The sequence below is a fragment of the Podarcis pityusensis genome (genome assembly GCF_964106645.2).
Source record: "Podarcis pityusensis genome assembly, chromosome: 11".
Taxonomy (NCBI): Eukaryota; Metazoa; Chordata; class Lepidosauria; order Squamata; family Lacertidae; genus Podarcis; species Podarcis pityusensis.
The window spans coordinates 1,132,394-1,152,641 of record NC_138036.1 but is presented as its reverse complement, the minus strand read 5'-3'; the positions used below and the strand labels follow the sequence as shown (position 1 = coordinate 1,152,641).

Below are 20,248 nucleotides of genomic sequence, written 5' to 3'. Positions count from 1 at the left end.
TAAAGTCCTGCTTATTTCCCTTCCTGCAAAGCACCTAGGGGCACTTTTTGTTCATTTCCTCTAAGCAACATGATTATTTTGTTCCCTTAGGCTGGTGCCATAATTTGCAGCACTTCACGTAAAAGGCAGTAGTACCATCTAGTGGCCACATGCAGAAGGCATTACCATGCACAAAAAATGCAGGAATTTGGATTTCCACTCACTACATGAACCTGGGCTAATCAGACACTCTCTAACCTACCTGGCAGGCTTATTGGGGGGGGGGGAATAAAATGGATGAATCAAGTAACTTATTGGAGGCAGGGAGGAACAAAAATGTAGTTTTTGTTAGGATGTAGTTCTGTTCCACCTTAAAAGGGTACAGGCATGACTATTGTGTGTCACATGCCTGTTTACTTCCAGCACAGTCTGCTGGGAACTTCCGTTTGTATATTGCTTTTGCATTTAGCTGTTTTTGCTGGAGATGAAGGGAAGCAGACATATTTTTTTCTTTGTTCCTGCTGCTGAATAAAATGCTGTAATATACTGCTTACACATGGCTCTGTCTGCCTCTTCTGCTGTGAGAAGATTTATTCACTCTGCTGACAGAGTGTGCACGGGTCTCTAAGCGTATCTGAGGCTCGTGTCGCTGATTAATGCTGGGGAGAGCGGTGATCGTCCGGCTGCCGGCCGGTGGCTGGAGCCAGCTGGGGGCTTGCCTGATGCCCCCGTCTCCCCGGCAGTATCCCAACAGTTTTAACAAATGTTGTGGCTGACTAGTAAAGCACCGCAACCAGCATAATCCAAAAGGTTGCTCTGTGACACAGAATGAATGGGCAGGTCTTCCCCTCCGCTCTGCAGCTGCTAGATAGGAGAACAAAAGCAAAAGTGGGAGAGGGCTGAGGTGGAAGCTAGAGACCCACAGACCTGCTTGCTCTGTGCTGGATCCAAAACTGACTAATATCTGTTGGGGTGTGGATCCTGTGAGCTCCTTCCTCTTATGCTCAGGTTGTATACATGTGTAAATAAAACTGTGCAATATTTAAAATGCAGTCAAACCAACCATTCGTGGTTTGCTAGACAGGCACATGATAGGAGTTGAAGCACACACAGTTTTCCTGCAAGTTTGCAAGAGGGAACTATGTGAGAGAGACTCCCACTGTGTCCTGACAGGCAGAGGGCATAGCTGTAGATCTTCTCCTACCTTCCTGGGCACACACACTCTCGCTCTCTTTCCATGCTGCCAGCAACGTGAGAACATCTGCCAAGTCTGAGCTCCATGCTCTGCCTACATTTTAAGCTAGACTTAGGTGTGCCTTTGTAACCGAACTACCATTTGAAGCCTGCCTGAGCAAAGATGCTGAATTTGTTGCTCTTCAGCAAGTATTCCAAGCAAGCAAATGTTCTTTTTACCTTTTACAAGACTGTTTGTGTGAATATTGTTGAAAAGGGGGAAATATCAGGAGCATCCTGGATTACTTAAACTAAAAGGCTAAAAGTAGCCTATCTAAGCTTCCCTTTTAAGCTGCAAAGGGATGCAACTCTGCTGAACTCACAAAGGTGAAGAAGGATGGATGATATCTAATAAATATATTCTCTCCTAGCATCTATTCACATCCCAACAAAAACCATGTATCCTGAAGACACCCCCATCTCTGCTGACCTTTATTGCAAGGAAACCCAACCTGGGCATGTGCCTGGAACCCCTGAGGTCTCTCGCCTCTAAGAGATTGGCATTTAACATTACCCTCTCATGGCTCAGGATGTTTCTACCTGGAGGGAGGAAAGGATTCCAAGAAGCATGATTACAATAAAAAAAGGTTATTTATTGTTGCAAATGATTAAAAAGCAAGAACATTGCCAAATGAGGCTTGGTTCATGCTGAAAGGTTAAAACATCCCATCACCTCCCATGGACCCATCCAGGTCATGGGCTGAGAGGGAACCATCAAGGGGTCTGACTCCTGCCCCGTAAGCTCCCAGGCTGGCCCAGCAGTGGGGAAAGGCCAAAGGGCTCCCACCAAGAGGCAGCTAAAGGACAAGGAGGCCGGGAGACCTTTGCTCAAGAGGCCCAGGCAGTGAGTGGAAGATGGAGTGAAGAGGAGATGGGAGCCTGCTCAGGGCTCCTTAGAGGGACAGGAAAGGAAGGAAAGGCTCCGCTGCCTCCTTGGCCTGGGCTGCCCCCCCCAAAAAAAAATCTGTGCTTAGAGAGGAGAGGAAGGGGAGGTGGGGAAAGGGCTCCGTGGCTTCAGTGGGGACAGTGGAGAGTGACCTGGTGGGGACATGGGCACCAGACTCTGCTGCAGAGACGCAGTGGCTGGCCTGGGGGCACCATGGGGGTGGGGGTGGCAGCTAGAGGTGGGGGCCTGTTGCCCAGGGAGTCTGGAGCACCAGGAACAGATGGCAGTGGGAAGGGTGACAAAGGAGGCAAGATTGGGGCCAGGGGAGGGAGCGCTTTCAAAAGCCTGGGGGGATGCTGGGAGGTGGGCGACCCAGGGCTCCCAGGTTGGGATGGAGGTCCTGGAAGCTGGGGTGGGGAGCCGGAGGGCAAGAGAGGAGGGGGAGGAAGCCTGAGAGCCTGATCCCCAGCCCTGCTGGGGGCCATGCAGGATTTTAAAGGGGGCAGAGGGCCAAGGGGTGGAGTTTGGCGCGGGGTCTGCGGCTGGGCCCGGGGAGGCGACGATGAGGGGCTCCCAGGTTGGGTCGTGGGCTTCGGAGCCAGAGAAGCAGCAGAGGACGGTGCCTCAACGCCGTCAGGATCAGGCCCTGCCCGGGAAGGTGGGCGAGGACGCAAGTGGGGTGCTTTGACAGGCGGGGGCAGGAAGCTCTCTGGCTCGGATGGCTGAGGCAGAGGCTTCCATTGCAGAAGGAAACCTCTGTGGCCCGGAAGCCGGCTGGAGGACGATTCTGATGCCCAGGGGAGATGCAGGAGTCCCCTGCCATGGGAGAGAGTGGGGTGAGAGTGGCCCTGACCTGGCATGGGCCCAGGGAAAGTCCTGAGCATGGTATGGGGTCTGGGGCCACGGGTTCGGAAAGGCCTGGGGGGCTGGCGCATAAGGTGGGGGTGGGAAGTGCCCTTGGGGCCCCGGCGGGGCATGGAAGGAATCCAGAGGCACGAAAGGCTGTGAGATGAACGGCATGGCTTGGGCAGGGGGCTGCTGGAAGGGAGTGGAGGAAGGGGGAGACTGAGCCTGCTGCATGAGGGGGTCCCAGGAGGCAGGAGGGGACTGCGAATGGGGAGACATGGCGTTGGAGACAGGGGCCCAGGAAGGCTCACCAAGCAGCGGCAGCTGGTACACAGGATCTGGCCAGGGGAAGCGTGGCCCCTGCTGGAACGGGGCTGGAGGAAGGGGGTATGGGAAGGGGTGCGGAGAAGGAAGCAGCACTGGGAGCCCATGGGTGGGGCACAGCAAGAGCGGGGGGCCAATTAGGTTCCCCCAGGAAGCCCTTGGAACACCAGGGTTGTGAGTGTCTTCCTCCGCCAACACAAGCTCCTCTTCCTCTAGCAAAACTCCTGCGTCGCTCCCAGATGCTGAGGAGCTCAGGGGGATTGCAGAATGTGGCCTCCTCTCCAGCCCAGCACCCAGTAGATTGTGTCCGGAGCTTCTTGATGGTCTGGGGTGCAGCTTAAGTCTGGAGCTGCTGGTCGAGGGTCCAGGGTAGGGGTCAGGTGTGGAGTTCCTTGAGGTCCCAGGGCACGGATCTTGTCCAGAACTGCTGGTAGAGGGTCCAGGGTGGGGGTCAGGTGTGGAGTTCCTTGAGGTCCCAAGGCATGGATCTTGTCCAGGACTGCTAGTCAAGGGTCCAGGGCTGGGGTCAGGTGTGGAGTTCCTCGAGGTCCCAAGGAATGGATCTTGTCCAGGACTGCTGGTCGAGCTTCCAGGGTGGGGGTCAGGTCTCGCAGGGCACGGATCTTGTCCAGAACTGCTGGTCGAGGGTCCAGGGTGGGGGTCAGGTCTCGAGTTCCTGGAGGCCCCAGGGCACGGATCTTGTCCAGAACTGCTGGTCGAGGGTCCAGGGTAGGGGTCAGGTGTGGAGTTCCTTGAGGTCCCAAGGCATGGATCTTGTCCAGGACTGCTGTTCGAGGGTCCAGGGCTGGGGTCAGGTGTGGAGTTCCTCGAGGTCCCAGGGCACGGATCTTGTCCAGAACTGCTGGTCGAGGGTCCAGGGTGGGGGTCAGGTGTGGAGTTCCTTGAGGTCCCAAGGCATGGATCTTGTCCAGGACTGCTAGTCAAGGGTCCAGGGTGGGGGTCAGGTGTGGAGTTCCTCGAGGTCCCAAGGAATGGATCTTGTCCAGGACTGCTGGTCGAGGGTCCAGGGTGGGGGTCAGGTGTGGAGTTCCTTGAGGTCCCAAGGCATGGATCTTGTCCAGGACTGCTGTTCGAGGGTCCAGGGCTGGGGTCAGGTGTGGAGTTCCTCGAGGTCCCAAGGAATGGATCTTGTCCAGGACTGCTGGTCGAGCTTCCAGGGTGGGGGTCAGGTCTCGCAGGGCACGGATCTTGTCCAGAACTGCTGGTCGAGGGTCCAGGGTGGGGGTCAGGTCTCGAGTTCCTGGAGGTCCCAGGGCACGGATCTTGTCCAGAACTGCTGGTCGAGGGTCCAGGGTGGGAGTCAGGTCTCGAGTTCCCGGAAGTCCCAGGGCATGGATCTTGTCCAGAACTGCTGGTCGAGCTTCCAGGGTGGGGGTTAGGTTTGAATCTCCTTAAAAATCGAGGGGGCAGCTCATATCTGGTGGTTCTTGAAGGACCAGGACACAATTTGTATCCAGAGCTCCTCCCCAAGCCCCCAGAGGGGCAGTGACTTCTGGGGCTTTTGGGGGGCCTAGGGCACAGAGGTGGTTCTGCAGAGTCAGGGGTATCAAGGGCTCTTCGCTCAGGGGTGCTTTTGGTCTCTGAGTAAGAGTCCTGTCCTGAGAAAGAGAGAGAGGAAGGGGGTTAGCAGCTTCCGACAAGGCAAGTGACTCCGTACGTCAGCTGTGCACCCAGAAGTTTCAACCAACCACCCCCCCCTGCACCATCACAACTGGTCCTACATGCTTGATGCTCCCTGGTGCCTCCAGCCCTAAGGTCACCCTGTCCCAACCTCCAAGTTTTGAACATCTAGACCAGGGGTGGAGAACATCTGCAGCCCTCCAGATATTGTGGGAATCCCAACTCTTTCAGTTCCAGCCAGCGTGGTCAGTGGTCATGGGTGACGAGGGAAATTGCCTGAAGTCCCTCAGGCTCCCCAAGGCCTGGTCTCCAAGGAGGCAGGGGTCCCTCTGACTAGCTCCTCTTTTAGAAGAGCCCGTCCACTCCCCATTCCAAACATTTCAGCTGCCAGGTGGTCATGGGATGACAAGCTCCCCTACCTTCTCTCCTAGGATGATGGGCTCACCTTGTCCAGAAGACCCAGGGAGGGCTCCTCCCTCTTCCGGGAGGGTGGCAGGCTTTCTTTGAGAGAACAGGTGGACCAAGTTGGCAACCTGTTCTTGAGAAAGGATACCCGCATCGACAAGATGTTGTGCCACCTCTGGGACAATAGCTCACCTTGACCAGAAGGCCCAGGACGGGCATGTTCTGCTTCCTCTCCCTCTTCTGGGACAACTGGCTCTCCTTGACCAGAAGGCCCTGGATGGACAAGTTCTGCTTCCTCTCCCTCCCCTGGGACAAAAGGCTCTCCTTGACCAGAAGGCCCTGGATGGACATGTTCTGCTTCCTCTCCCTCCTCTGGGACAACAAGCTCTCCTTGACCAGAAAGCCCTGGATGGACATGTTCTGCTTCCTCTCCCTCTTCTGGGACAACAAGCTCTCCTTGACCAGAAGGCCCTGGATGGACATATTCTGCTTCCTCTCCCTCTTCTGGGACAACAAGCTCTCCTTGACCAGAAAGCCCTGGATGGACATGTTCTGCTTCCTCTCCCTCTTCTGGGACAACAAGCTCTCCTTGACCAGAAGGCCCTGGATGGACATATTCTGCTTCCTCTCCTTCCTCTGGGACAAAAGGCTCTCCTTGACCAGAAGGCCCTGGATGGACAAGTTCTGCTTCCTCTCCCTCTTCTGGGACAACAAGCTCTCCTTGACCAGAAGGCCCTGGATGGACAAGTTCTGCTTCCTCTCCCTCCTCTGGGACAACAGGCTCTGCTTGACCAGAAGGCCCTGGATGGACATGTTCTGCTTCCTCTCCCTCCTCTGGGACAACAGGCTCTCCTTGACCAGAAGGCCCTGGATAGACATGTTCTGCTTCCTCTCCCTCTTCTGGGACAACAAGCTCTGCTTGACCAGAAGGCCCTGGATGGACATATTCTGCTTCCTCTCCCTCCTCTGGGACAACAAGCTCTCCTTGACCAGAAGGTCTTGGATGGACATGTTCTGCTTCCTCTCCCTCTTCTGGGACAACAAGCTCTCCTTGACCGGAAGGCCCTGGATGGACATATTCTGCTTCCTCTCCCTCCTCTGGGACAAAAGGCTCTCCTTGACCAGAAGGCCCTGGATGGACAAGTTCTGCTTCCTCTCCCTCTTCTGGGACAACAAGCTCTCCTTGACCAGAAGGCCCTGGATGGACAAGTTCTGCTTCCTCTCCCTCCTCTGGGTCAACAGGCTCTCCTTGACCAGAAGGCCCTGGATGGACATGTTCTGCTTCCTCTCCCTCCTCTGGGACAACAGGCTCTCCTTGACCAGAAGGCCCTGGATAGACATGTTCTGCTTCTTCTCCCTCTTCTGGGACAACAAGCTCTGCTTGACCAGAAGGCCCTGGATGGACATGTTCTGCTTCCTCTCCCTCCTCTGGGACAACAGGCTCTGCTTGACCAGAAGGCCCAGGAAGGATGAGTTCTGCTCTCTCTCCCTCCTCTGGGACAACAAGCTCTCCTTGACCAGAAGGCCCTGGATGGACAAGTTCTGCTTCCTCTCCCTCCTCTGGGACAACAGGCTCTCCTTGACCAGAAGGCCCTGGATGGACATGTTCTGCTTCCTCTCCCTCCTCTGGGACAAAAGGCTCTCCTTGACCAGAAGGCCCTGGATGGACATGTTCTGCTTCCTCTCCCTCCTCTGGGACAAAAGGCTCTCCTTGACCAGAAGGCCCTGGATGGACATGTTCTGCTTCCTCTCCCTCCTCTGGGACAACAGGCTCTGCTTGACCAGAAGGCCCAGGAAGGATGGGTTCTGCTCTCTCTCCCTCCTCTGGGACAACTGGCTCACCTTGATCAAAATGCCCAGGATGGACAAGTTGTCCTTCCTCTGGAGTAACAGGTTCTTCTTGACCAGAAGGCCCAGGGATGACAAGCTCTTCTTCTTTCTTCCCCTCCTTTGGGATGGCAAGTGCTCCTTGACCAGAAGGCCCCAGAAGGACAAACACATCTTCAGCCCAACCCAGGTCAGGTGCAGTGGGGGCATTTGCTGTTGGCACCAGTTCCTGCTTACATCGCCGCAATTGAAAGGCTGCTGTGGAGACATCATATCCCAGGATGTCATGCAGTTCCCAGTAGGAAGGGGAGCACTCGATTCCTCCCCGGAGCACGTCAGCCATGTAGCGCCACAGGAGGGCATCCACCTTGCTGCGACACTGCTCTGCAGAGCGCCAGACTCCTGCCTGCCTGAGAGCCGTGGACATCATAGAAGGGCTGGGGATGTGGTCTGGTGTCTGGGAGGAGAGACTCCTCCATGTCCTCAGGAGAATCTTCTCTTCCTTCTCGGTCCATTCTACAAAACAGTCACAGAACCACAGAATTGTAGAGTTGGGAGGTACCCAGAGTGGGATAATCTGCAGTCAAAATGAACATTACTTTTGCTAAATAAGCATATGGAGGGGTTAAGACACTTTGAGTTCCTCCATTCCTAAACAAGGCAAGTCTATGTGGTGTTATATCGTCTTGTGGTAGGATGTAGGGCAAAGGATTTCAATCTTTTCTCCTTCCTTCTTGCCCCAGTCTCTCTCTTCCTTTCAAGTAAGCAATGTGAGCAGATGTAATCATAGAATCATAGAGTTGGAAGGGACCTCAAGGGTCATCTAGTCCAACCCTCTGCAAGGCAGGAATCTCAGCCCAAGCAGCCATGACAGATGGCCATCCAAGCTCTGCTTAAAAACCTCCAATGGAGGAGAATCCACAACCTCCCAAAGGAGACCATTCCAACTGTCAAATAGCTCAAACTGTCAGAAAGTTCTTCCTGGAGCTATTGGTTTGAATCCTACCCTCCAGAACAGGAGAAAACAAACTTGCTCCATCTTCCATGTGACAGCCCTTGATATATTTGAAGATGGCTCTTATACCTCCTCTTAATATCCTCTTTTGCAGGCTAAACTTCTCCAGCTCCTTCAACCGTTCCTCATAAGACTTGGTTTCCAGACCCTTGACCATCTTGGTCTCCCTCCTCTGCACACCTTCTAGCTTGTCAACATCCTTCTTAAATTGTGGTGCCCAGTACTGGGCACAGGACTCCAGGTGTGGTCTGACCAAGGCAGAATACTATTACTTCCCTTGATCAGGAAACTAGACTTCTGTTGATGCAGCCTAGAATAGCATTAGCTTTTTTTGCTGCGGCATCACACTGTGAACTCATGTTAAGCTTGTAGTCCACTAAGACCCCTAGATCCTTTTCACATCTATTCCTAATAAATCAGGTTTCCCCCATCATATATTTGTGCATCTGGTTCTTCCTGCCTATGTGAAGGACCTTACATTCGTCCCTGTTAAAATTCATTGTTAGCTTGCACCCTGTTCTCCAATCTGTTAAGGTCATGCTTAAAGGCCAGGCTCCATTTTGGAAACTAGTTTTGTATTTTGTAACTGAAAACTATTTTACCTGCATACTACATTGATATATTTGCTGTCTGCATTAAAATGTAAGTAAACATTTATGTTTTTACTAAAACGTAAGGTTCATTCTTAGCAACAGGGACAGAGGAGAAAAAGATCAGCAGAACACAAATAAACAGGGATAAAAGGTGCAATTGCCTAATTCCTAGCTTCCAGTAAGCTGCAAAAGCACGTAAGTGTGTTTACTCTGCTAAAAAGCCCTTCATATTTTTCCCACACACGGGGTAGAATGCTTAAATTTTGATTTACAGACTTAATCCTCAATCCATCTCCATCAAGTCCAAACCCCGGAAATGCAGGAATCACAGCTAAAGCATCTTTGACAGGCAACCGTCATGTCCTTTTTCTCCTACAACATCCTTCTGCACCCCGTGTCAAGGAGAACCATCTGACCCCAGTGGCTCCTTGGTCCCTCCAGCCTTCCCAAAAGGACTTTTTGCATGAAAGAGAAAATGAACTTGTAATATCTGGATTTGAAGATTGAAAAAAAAAACTGCTTTAGAGAAGATAGAATGGTTGGAGCTTAAAGAATGAATATCATCTGTAGCTGCAGAGAGCCGGGAGTCCTTTTATTCTACTCTATTTTTCTTCCGTTTTTTTCTTTCTTTTCTTTTCTCTTGCTTGCTCCTTCTTTTGATTTCTCCTTTTCTTGCATTTTCTTCCTCCAGACTTGGCTCTTTTCTAGATTAAGTATCTGTTTTATCTCAGCATATTATAAAAAGAGACTTTGTAATGGATATGCATTTCTGTATATCTTTGAATTTATCTATCAATAAATGTTAAGACAAAAAACCCGTCAAGTTCAAGAGTACCACCCACCTAAAGGAGTATACAGGAGGTCCGGTTTGAGATGGCAAGCGGGGAAGGTGTCCAGGAACTGCTGCAAAGTTGTGCCTTTGACCATTCCTCCTCTCTCCCTGAGGATCTCCCACCTGCAGAACCAGGTCATCTGCAAAGGAGAGACCCAGACAGACCCGCCGGCTCTCAGATTCTTGCCCAGTTCAACTTCCGGAGCAACCTTGCATCCGCTGAACCAAATCTGCCCCTCCTCCAATTCTGCAAACTGAGGCACCCGCCTCACCTTGGCCCATTATAGTGCCGGCCCGGTTAACGAAGAAGTCACGTCCACGGATTACTGATTAAGTCCGTCCGTCAGGGAGATTGAGAAATCCCTTAGCAATTTCCACCTGAGATACCCACCTCCCCACTTCCTCTATCTGACCAGCGTGGCCTGGCTTCCAATTGGCAGGACTGGGCCAGCTGGTTGTCTGAACCACTACGGGAAATAACCCCTTAAAAATGGCTCTACGGTCCTTGATCCCTCTTGGTCCTGCAACTGATGCCTGAACCAGAATCTGAAGCCCTGATTTAGGTAGCTGGGTGTTCCTCCCAGCTGCATTATGGCATCTGCTACCCTCAGTTTCCCCGAGAGATGGGTTGCCTACCTTGAGGCTGGGCTCCTGCAGGTTGTCCCCATAGAGGGCTGAGATGGGGAGAAAGAGCACCTTACTGGGGTCTCTGTCCCACGCCCAGAGCCAGTCCCACACTTTCCCAACGATGTATTTGTAGCGGTCGCAGCTGTAAGGCTCCGGCGTGGAAGAGTCCATCTTGTTGACACACACCACGAGCTGCTTCACCGGGAGTTTGCTGGCCAGCAGGATCTGCTTCTGGGTCATGTGCCAACGCATTTCAAAGTCCCTCTTCTCTGCAGAGATCACAAACAGCAGGCAGTCAACCTGAGGGAGGGAGAGGAGGAAAGAAAAGGCGGTCAAAACTCTCAGTCGCCTGGCCCTGACTTTCTGCCAGGGAAGGGTATTCCATAAGAACATCAGAAGATGGCTCTCTAGCCCAGCAGTCTCTACTCACAACGGCCAAGCAGAGGCCTCAATGGGAAACTTGCAAGCAGGATTCAGGCACGAGAGCCCCCTCCCTTCATGGGGCTTTATTGTAGGGGCTGAAGCCCCCACAACCCCTTGGATGCAAGCACATACAGTGGTACTTTGCATCTCAAATGCCTTGGTACTTAAACAACTTGGAACCCAAACACTGCAAACTCGGAAGTAAGTGTTCCAGCTTGCGAACTTTTTTCAGAAGCTGAACATGCTCTGTTTTGAGTGCCATGCTTCCATTTTGAGTGTTACTCTGAGGTCGGTCTGTTTTTGCTATTTTGCATTTTTGCAGTTCTTTTCGTTTTGTTTCTGTGACTGTGTGGAACCCAGTTCAGCTACTGATTGATTGTGTGACTGCAGTACATTGTTTATTGCTTTCATTTTATGGATCAATGGTCTCATTAGATAGTAAAATTCATGTTAAATTGCTGTCATTGCCTCCTGTGGGAACAGCCCTACTGCATCAGAGGGTGTTGCGGGGGGGGGATGCATTTAGAACAGGGGTCCGCAAGGTTTACCTCGCCTGGGCCGGTTCACTCCAGCAGAGATCCCTCTGTGGGCTGGATCACACGCACGCCTGCCATTTCCAGCATCTGCGCAGACGCAATTTCCGGCACCGCAGAAGAAAGTTCCCGCACCATGCTGCGCCAGTTTAGCGCAGCGCACAGGGACTTGCCAAGTGGGCGACTCAGTTCAGGGGTGGCTCGTGGGCCTTGTAGGCTGCTTGGGGCCCGTGGGCCTTAGGTTGCCTACCCCTGATTTAGAACAGGGGTTAGCAAACTTTTTCAGCAGGGGGCCGGTCCACTGTCCCTCAGACCTTGTGGGGGGCCGGACTATATTGGGGGGGGGAATGAACGAATTCCTATGCCCCACAAATAACCCAGAGATGCCTTTTAAAGAAAAGCACACATTCTACTCATGTAAAAACACGCTGATTCCCAGACCGTCTGAAGGCCAGATTTAGAAGGCGATTGGGCCGGGACTTCCGGGTTAGCGCCATCGGCGAATGGCGGAGTTCCTTTCCGACCGGAGGAACTGGCTCCGTGGAAACTGGGTCTTCCCGCCGCGGCGAAGGTGGGCACCCGCTAGAAATCCCAGGCGGAGGAAGCCTGGGAACGTGGGGTTCGGCAGGGCACCAGGAGCGCCCCCCTACTCACGGGGAACCCCTTTTTGGGATTCCGGAGTGAAGTGGGGTGAGCAGCGCGGTGCTGCAAACTGACTGCTACTTTCACAGAGTGAAGCCGCATAGCCATCGCCGGAGAGCGCTGACTTTTTCCTGTGGACAATTGGATTTAAAACAAGTACCCGTGAGTAGAAACGGAAAATTGGATCAAGAAATATCTTAATTTGACATCGAAGCGGGAAGGTTCAAAACAGGAAGTCCGCCTTCCGCTTTTTGTATATAGACTAAAGCAAAAACCTTGTAAGCTAAAGCCTGGAAAGTCGTTAAAGCCTAAATTTCCTTCATTTATAACTACTGAAACCCCCTTGGAAGCAGGAGAAAAGGGGGGGAACTTTGTGTAACGCCTGCAGGAGAGGGAGTGAAGAAAGATAAGTTTCCACCGTCTCTAACCTGGGAACGGGGTGTCAGAGACAGAAATTGTTGGAGAGGTTCATTGACTGTGAATGGAATACTTTGACAGATAGCTGAAGAAGAGAAATAAACTGATTCCAATGTTGCCTTTTGCATTCTAAAGAAACAAAATATCTGAAAAATGAAAGTAATTTTCCTTTGTTGGACTTGCCTTAAAAAGATGGATACAAATAGAAATTGTCTCCTCTAGAGGGAGCCTGCTAAATTGTTGCTGCAGTCTACTGGAGGATCCCACAGCTGTGAGATTAAGATCGTGGGATTAGTCCTTTTGACCTTGACTAAATATGAGCTGGAAGGAAGTTTTGGTGCTTGCTTTATGCAAGACAAGTGCTTTGTTAGAACAGATGCATGAGAAGATGAATTTGATGAATGAGAAAATGGATTTGATGACTGTTGTGACCAATAACTGTGGACAAATAGTGAATAGTGATACAGAAACCATCCAGGATCCAACTCAGGAACCTGTATTGATTGGGCAAGTGCAGAAGATAATGGAGGAGGCTGCGGTTGCACCTCAAATAATACAAATGAAGAGGCCCAAGGCCCTACAGGAGCATAAGCCACTGTTTTTGAAGATTGAAGTTGGAGTGGGCCAGGGGGAGTCTGGAGCTGAGGAGGCTTTTAACTTTGGAGAGACTTCGAAATATGCTCGTAAATATTTTTTGGATTATATTGATGACTGTGGGGAGTGGGACTGTGGGGAATGGGCTGGTTTGATGAAGGGAGACGGAGATAACTTTGGGTTGGAACCCCCCAGAGACCTACTCCTCAATGAGAAAGGAAAGAAATTAAGAAAGAGACCAACAAAAGACAAGGAAAAGTGCAAGTATAAACAAGAAGAAGAAGATCTGCAGAAGGGACATGGAAGAGACTTAAGGGCCTCGGACATAAGACTTCCAGGTTGATGGACTAGATGGAATGGACAGTAAGGACTGACACGACCTGAGACCAGGAAGAAGAAACGTTGGATGAAGATTGGAAGAAAATTTATAAAGAAAAAAATTTTATTTAGGGAATTAGCCTAAAATTAATGAATATTAGGGAAAATGTTGGAATGAAACTATATGACTCTAGCAGAAATGATATCAGGAGTTATGTATAACTGAGTATTAAGTTTTAAGTTTTAAGGTATTTTATGGTAAGATAAGGTTAAATAAATTAAGGTAATTTGAATAACAGAATATGGGGAAAGATGGAAAGGATCCCTCGAGTTAATTAATAGGTTAAATTGTTAAGATAAATCATCTAATAAAAATTGAGAAAGATGGAAGGAATTTGCTGAAATAACTAACTAAACTAGAATACAAAAAGGGAGGTGTGAGGAGGTCAACGAAACAAGCAAATGGAAGTTAAAGATATGTAATATTGGATTTGTGTCTTTTTTCCCTCTTTTTTATTTTCTTTTTTGCTGTATTGTTGTATTGGTTTTTATGTTTTGCGTTTTTTCTTCTTTTTATGTATTGCAGTGTTGTTTTTTATTTTTTATTTTTTTCTGTAATTCTGAAATTATTAATAAATATTATTTTTTAAAAAATAAAATAGAAGGCGATTGGGCCTGATCTGGCCCCCGGGCCTTAGGTTGCCGGCCCCTGATTGAGAAGGTCCAGGCCAAGGAAGAGCCCAAAGATTTGACAAGACGGTGGTGGCTGGTACCCATTGGAACTGGCAGGACAGAAGACAAGGAGGTGGACAGAAGGTGGTGCCAGAGCGAGCGGCTGGCAGAGCCAAGGAATTCTCGTTTTATGCCCCCCTCTTCTTCTCACTGAGCTTTAAAAGGGCAAAACTGAGAGTGAGGAGGGGGGAGAATTTGACACCCAGCCCCTTTACTGCATGCGCAGGACACAACCTTTGGCATGAAACCTCTCTTGTCCCCTCAGCTGCTGAGGAGCAGAGACTCTCACCTTTTGCTGGCCTTGCAAGCAGCAGCTGCGGTACATCCCTACACGACTTGGGGGTTCTGCAATGGTGACATCATACGTGGGGCTCTTGTAATGCCCTCTCCCCGGAGCCGCACCCCTTTTCTGAACTTGCTGGAGGGTCTGCAGCAACTGCCTGTACGACTTGCCTTGCTCCACCTTCTGCAAAGGAGACAGAGGTGGCAGAAAATCCCAGGCAGGCGGGGGCATACAGCGGACACCACCCCCACCCCAGTTTAACAGCACTTAGGTATGCCAAGCAGTATCCAGGTTAACACTTTATTCATTGACATGTTTTATTGGCACTGCCTATATGATGTCATTTACACTGATTTTATGTTCTCTTTAATGGAAAATACAGTGGTACCTCGGGTTACAGACGCTTCAGGTTACAGACTCCGCTAAGCCAGAAATAGTACCTCAGGTTAAGAACTTTGCTTCAGGATGAGAACAGAAATCGGGCTCCGGCGGCGCAGCAGCAGCAGGAGCCCCCATTAGCTAAAGTGGTGCTTCAGGTTAAGAACAGTTTCAGGTTCAGAACGGACCTCCGGAATGAGTTAAGTTCTTAACTAGAGGTACCACTGTATTGTTGGGTGTTTGGGGGAGGGGTTTCAGTCTGGATGATGCCCCGAGTCCATTCCAGTTCTTGGGGGTCCTGTACCCAGGGAGAATCTAAGCTTTTATTTCAGAACTAGTCAGACAAGTTCCTTTGCAAGACCATTACCTTAGCTGGCTACTGAAATGTCCTCATCAGCATCCCAAAAGAATGAGCCAGGCTGATTGGGAGAGGGGGCGTTTCTCCACCCTGCTCACCTGGCTGCCAGGTGAGCTGGAAGCTGGGGAAGGGCTTGAAGAAGGAGATCCAGTGACCTGCTTGCTCTACACTGGACCCAAAGCTGCGATTAATGGAGAAGCAAGATCTACCGGGGCTGTTGGGGCCATGAACTCCTCCATCTTACGCTCAGGTTGTATAGATATCCAGAGATTCTGAAGCACCTGCAGCTCCTGGGGTCTCTCGCCACTCGGAGACAGGGGTGGCATGTGAAAATACTTTGTATTTTCCTTGCTTTGAGCCACCTTGAGCATCATTTGGCAGAAAGTCAAGCCACAAACAATAATTAGGAAGGAGATACCTGTTTCCAGAGGGTCTCCATAGTTTCTGCTTTAAGATGCCCACATTTGTAGAGAAGGTGGCCAACGAGGGTGGACTTCCCAGACTCCTCTGAACCCGAGACCAGGATCCGGAGCGGAGGGTTCCTCATCTTCTCTGTGCCCGCAGCTGCCAACTCCTATATAGGGGAGGGGAGGGAGCAAAGACAGGGTGAGAGATGGGCATGGGCCTTTGGGTGAGGCACTGAATGAGAACCTGCGTTTTACAAAATGCTAGTATACTGCTGTGTCATTGAAAAAATTGCAGTTTACAGCAATAAAACCATATAAAAAGGTTTTTTTAAAAAAAAATAACCATTGTGGAAGGGTGCGTTCTTTATTTTCTGAAGGTACTAAAAAGTTTTCAGCAGGTGTTTCAAAGTTGACACAGAAGGTACCTGCTGAATCTCCAGTGGCAAAGAGTTCCACCGGACTAGCCCAATGATACTAATGGATCAGGGAACACGACAAGGTTGCCCAATCTCCCCATTGCTTTTTATATCGGTCCTGGAGGTTTTGCTGAATATGATTAGAAGGGACCAGTTGGTTAAAGGTATACATGTCAGAGCCAAACAGTACAAATTGAGAGCATTTGCAGATGACTTAGTATTGACGTTACAGGAGCCAGAATCTAGTACCAAAAGGGTTTTAGAACTGATTCAAGAATTTGGTCAAGTTGCAGGATTTAAATTGAATAAGTTAAAAACCAAGGTTTTAGAGAAAAATTTAACACCAATGGAGAGAGAGAGGTTTCAGAATGAGACAGGTTTAACAGTGGTTAAGAAAGTTAAATACCTGGGGATTAACATGACAGCAAAAAATGGGAATTTATTTAAAGACAACTATAAAAATGCTGGGCTGAAGTGAAAAAAGATTTAGAAATTTGGTCAAATTTGAAGCTTTCACTGCTGGGTCGTATTGCTGCGGTAAAAATGAATGTATTGCCTAGAATGTTGTTTTTGTTTCAAACATTGCAAATTGTGGACAAAATGGACTGTTTCAAGAGGTGGCAGAGAGATATTTCTAGATTTGTCTGGCAGGGCAAGAAGCCTAGAATAAAATTTAAAATATTAACAGATGCAAAGGAAAGAGGTGGATTTGCCCTGCCAGACTTTAAACTTTACTATGAATCAGCAGCCTTTTGCTGGGTGAAAGAATGGCTGCTTCTTGAAAACACTGACATTTTGGATCTAGAAGGTTTTAACAATGTATTTGGATGGCATGCATATTTGTGGTATGACAAGGTCAAAGCGCATAAAGCATTTAAAAACCATATTGTCAGGAAAGCATTGTTTAATGTTTGGATAAGATACAACTGATGGGAGTTGTCAGAATCCGAGACCAGGGGGAAGAGTCGGTGGAAGAAGATTGGAAGAAATTTAAAGACTATTTACAGAAATATTGCAAAATTAATGAATGTTAGAATGATGTTGGAATGAAGCTAGGTGGTTTAAGCAGTAATGCTATAAAGGTGTATGTAAAAAAGGATTGATAACAGATGAAAATTTAAAGTTATAGTATATTAAGTTAAAGGATCATGAGAAAACAAAGAGGGAAAGAAATTGCTGACTTAACTAATTGAACTGGAATACAAAAAAGGGAGGTATGAGGAGGTCAGGGAAACAAGGATATGAATGTAAGTTATGGAAAAATTGATCCATTTTTCTTTTTTTCTTTTTAAGTGTCTTTTATTATTTTATTCTGTATTTTGTATTTTGTATTTTTCTTGTATTTTTACTTTTTGTTTTTGTGTAATTCTTTTTTTTTCTCTGAAATTTTAATAAATATCATTTAAAAAAAAAAGATACTAATGGATCAGGTGTGTCAGGTGAGGGGAGCAACTGAATGAAGGAGCATCAAATCAGCCACTACCCTAGAGGTGCAAGAACAACTGTTTCTGAAAACCTAGGATGATATATATATATATATATATATAAAATATCAGAAGGAAACCTCTTTCATCATGCACTCTGTTAAGGAAATGGTTTGAGGGCAACTCTGGGACCAGCTCCATTCAAAGTTGGGCCTCTACCACCAAAGTAGATTGCTTCCCACTAGCAAAGCTGCCAAGGAGATCTTAGCTGCGATTCCTGCATTGCAGGGGTTTGGTCTAGATGCCCCTTTATTTTATTTTATTTTAAATAATTTTTATTAAGGTTTTAAACAACAAAGAATGAGAAAAAAAACATACGTAATACATATAACAACAACACACACAAAAAACCAACACAAAATTCAACAATAAAAAAAACAAAAAACATAACAATTAAAAACAATATCTCTTTTCCATTTCCATTTTTAAGTTACTTATTTTCTGGACTTCCTCATACCTCCCTCTTTTGTATTCCAAACCAAATTGTTTGTCCAGCAGTTTCTTTTCCACTTTTTTAATCCCAATCTTTAGTTTGATAAAATATTAAAATATATACCTTCAACTTCTTTAAACCTAATCCTTGGTCTTAGTATAATATAACGTTAAAATTTTCCCTCTTAATATCAAATTTCCGTTTCTTTAAACATCTTTAATCTTAATCTTTAATCTTAGTTTATCATTAACTTTAACCTGTACAGCTGGAAACCACTTGTTTTCAGTCCAACATCACTCTAACATTCCTTAATTTTGCAGTGTTTCTGAAGATAGTCTTTGAATTTCTTCCAATCTTCCTCCATCGACTCTTCTCCCTGGTCACGGATTCTGACAACTCCCATCAGTTCCAGCCCCTTTAGGTCCCTTCCAGCTCTAGGATTCCGTGAGCCTTCCGTTTCTAGAATCCTCCCGCTATCAACGACACTGAACCCCAGCTATACCAGTCTGCCGCCCCTCAACACAGGCACATTCTTCCGCTATCTCTCCTGGTTCCCACTGCACCCTTTACAGCAGCTGCGTTAACAGCCAGGAATTCAACAGGTGCAGCTTTCCACAGCATTTAGGAGACGCGGAGAAGGATAAACTTTGCCTGCTGAGTTCCTGCCTCCTGTGCAGCCGCTAAAGGCACAGGTGCACTGTCAGAAAACTCAAGAAGCAAGAGACAGCTGGAAGACCAAGACTGCACCTGGCGGCATCCTTTGGCATCACCAGACGTAAGAGCCACCTGCCCTGGTTGTCCTGCACGGAGGCACAGCAAACAGCACCAGCAGAAGACACCGGGGGGGGGAGGGTCTCGTTCAAATAAGCACCTGCCCACTGAGCAATACTTCCTTGCAGCAGTGGCAGAACAAAGGTCAACTTCTGAGGCTGCAAAATGGGCCAATGGACCTTTCTGTCCAACCTACTAGGCTGCACAGCATGCTGAATTTTTAAACTTTCAAATTCCAAAAATGAGGGGCTCTGAAAAGTTTTAAGATGACTTGGGAATTCAAAAGGTGGTTTGGTTAAATTAACGTAATTGAGGTTTGCTTGGTGAGTAAAATGGGTGTGAAATTGCAAAGAAATCAGTAAAAATGATTGCCAAGTTCCTGTGGTTATGTTCTATATAAAAATTATTATTATTACTCATTATTAAGCATTACCTGGCTTTTTCAGAAAATTAAAATGCTTTGCTTTTCTGAAAGCATTTTGTGTGTTTCTTTATCATAGACTTATCAAGCTAAGTCTTGTCCGGTCGCAAAAATAACTGGAGATTTGAATTCCTCACACCCAAAAACATATTTTTAAGATTCCCCACCAGAAAAGAATTCCAATTCTTGCATTGCAAGATGAGCCCTTGAGGTCCCTCCCAGCTCTATATTTCTGAGCTGGAAGACTTGGAGAGAGCAAGAAGCTTCTTTCCAAGCAGCTACAACATCCCAGAGTCAAGGTCATTGAGTCCGACTCAGACCCCAGAGAGACCCGAACTCAACTCCCCATTGGGCTATGAAACTCAGTGGGTGACCTTGGAGGCCAGTGGCTGCCCCTCAGCCTAAGCTCCCTCACAGGACTGTTGTGAGGATAAATGGGGAGTGGGGAGAGGAAAGAGGCTGCCCACCTTGAGCTCCTGGGAGGAAAAGCGGGCTATAAATGCAAAGTGAATAAATGAGCTCAGAAGCCCATTATGGAGCAGGCAGATATTGCCTAAAGAGCCCAGACTTGGGGGTGGGAGTCAGGTGAAAAGAGACCAGCCATGAACAGATTACTGCAAGAAGTTCTGTAAGGAGGACTATTCAAAATATTGCAAGAAAGACTATGAAGAGAATTAGTTAAAGACAATTAAGAGTAATAGAGAAATTAAGAAATGCAGAATAAGTGATAAAGAACGGAAAATCATCAGAGGTTGTTGACGGATATTAATAAAAAATTGTATAAGATAAGATTGTTAAATGATTGTTGGAAATGATATGTTAAAAAACCAATAAAAATGTATTTAAAAAAGAAAGAAAAGAGACCAGCCAAGACTCCCTCCCTCCTTTGAAATCCTCTCCCCCAACTCTCTTTCTCATGTGCACAAAACAAACAAAGGCATCCTCAAGTCCAAAAATTTAAATGGATTTAGCCCTTGGGGGGAAAGTTGCACTAATAAAAGGGGGTAACAGTTATAATCACGGAGGGGTTCGCTTCCAATTTGCACCAGTGCAAATAGTAAACACAATGCTCATTGCAATTGTCTGCTAATTGGAGACAAACTAATTGGGGGAGGAAGAGGATCAGTCAAACCATCACCTGTTGCAAGCGTCAACCAAGCCCCCCCAATACCCAACGCCTCCTCCTCCCTAAGCCTCCCATAGCAGACAGCATATACCTTCCAGGCCCAGGTCCTTCCCCAGCTCTGCCCCCTGGTTTCCCCCTTGCAATGCCCCCACCCCTCCCAGAGGGAGCTTTAAACCCTGGCCACGCCCACCTGCAACCAGGGGAACTCCCCGAGCAGAGATTAACCCCACCTGGCACCCAGCTGAGTCATCCAAGCATATTCAATAAACACACAAGACGTAATCGGCTGTACGTTTGAAAAAAA

The 20,248-nt window shown here is 48.3% G+C and overlaps 1 protein-coding gene across 1 annotated transcript; it reads right to left on the bottom strand.

Moving 5' to 3' along the window:
• Positions 1–1,822: 1,822 nt before the first annotated feature.
• LOC308457900 (uncharacterized protein) lies at positions 1,823–20,248 on the bottom strand. The gene is made up of 6 exons (XM_080972121.1): positions 20,175–20,248; positions 15,305–15,460; positions 14,157–14,333; positions 10,218–10,508; positions 9,592–9,721; positions 1,823–4,887 (listed from the first exon to the last, which is right to left on the bottom strand). The coding sequence occupies exons 2-6, from the start codon at positions 15,431–15,433 to the stop codon at positions 2,738–2,740; spliced, it is 2,877 nt and encodes a 958-aa protein (XP_080828247.1). The 5' UTR covers positions 15,434–15,460; positions 20,175–20,248; the 3' UTR covers positions 1,823–2,737.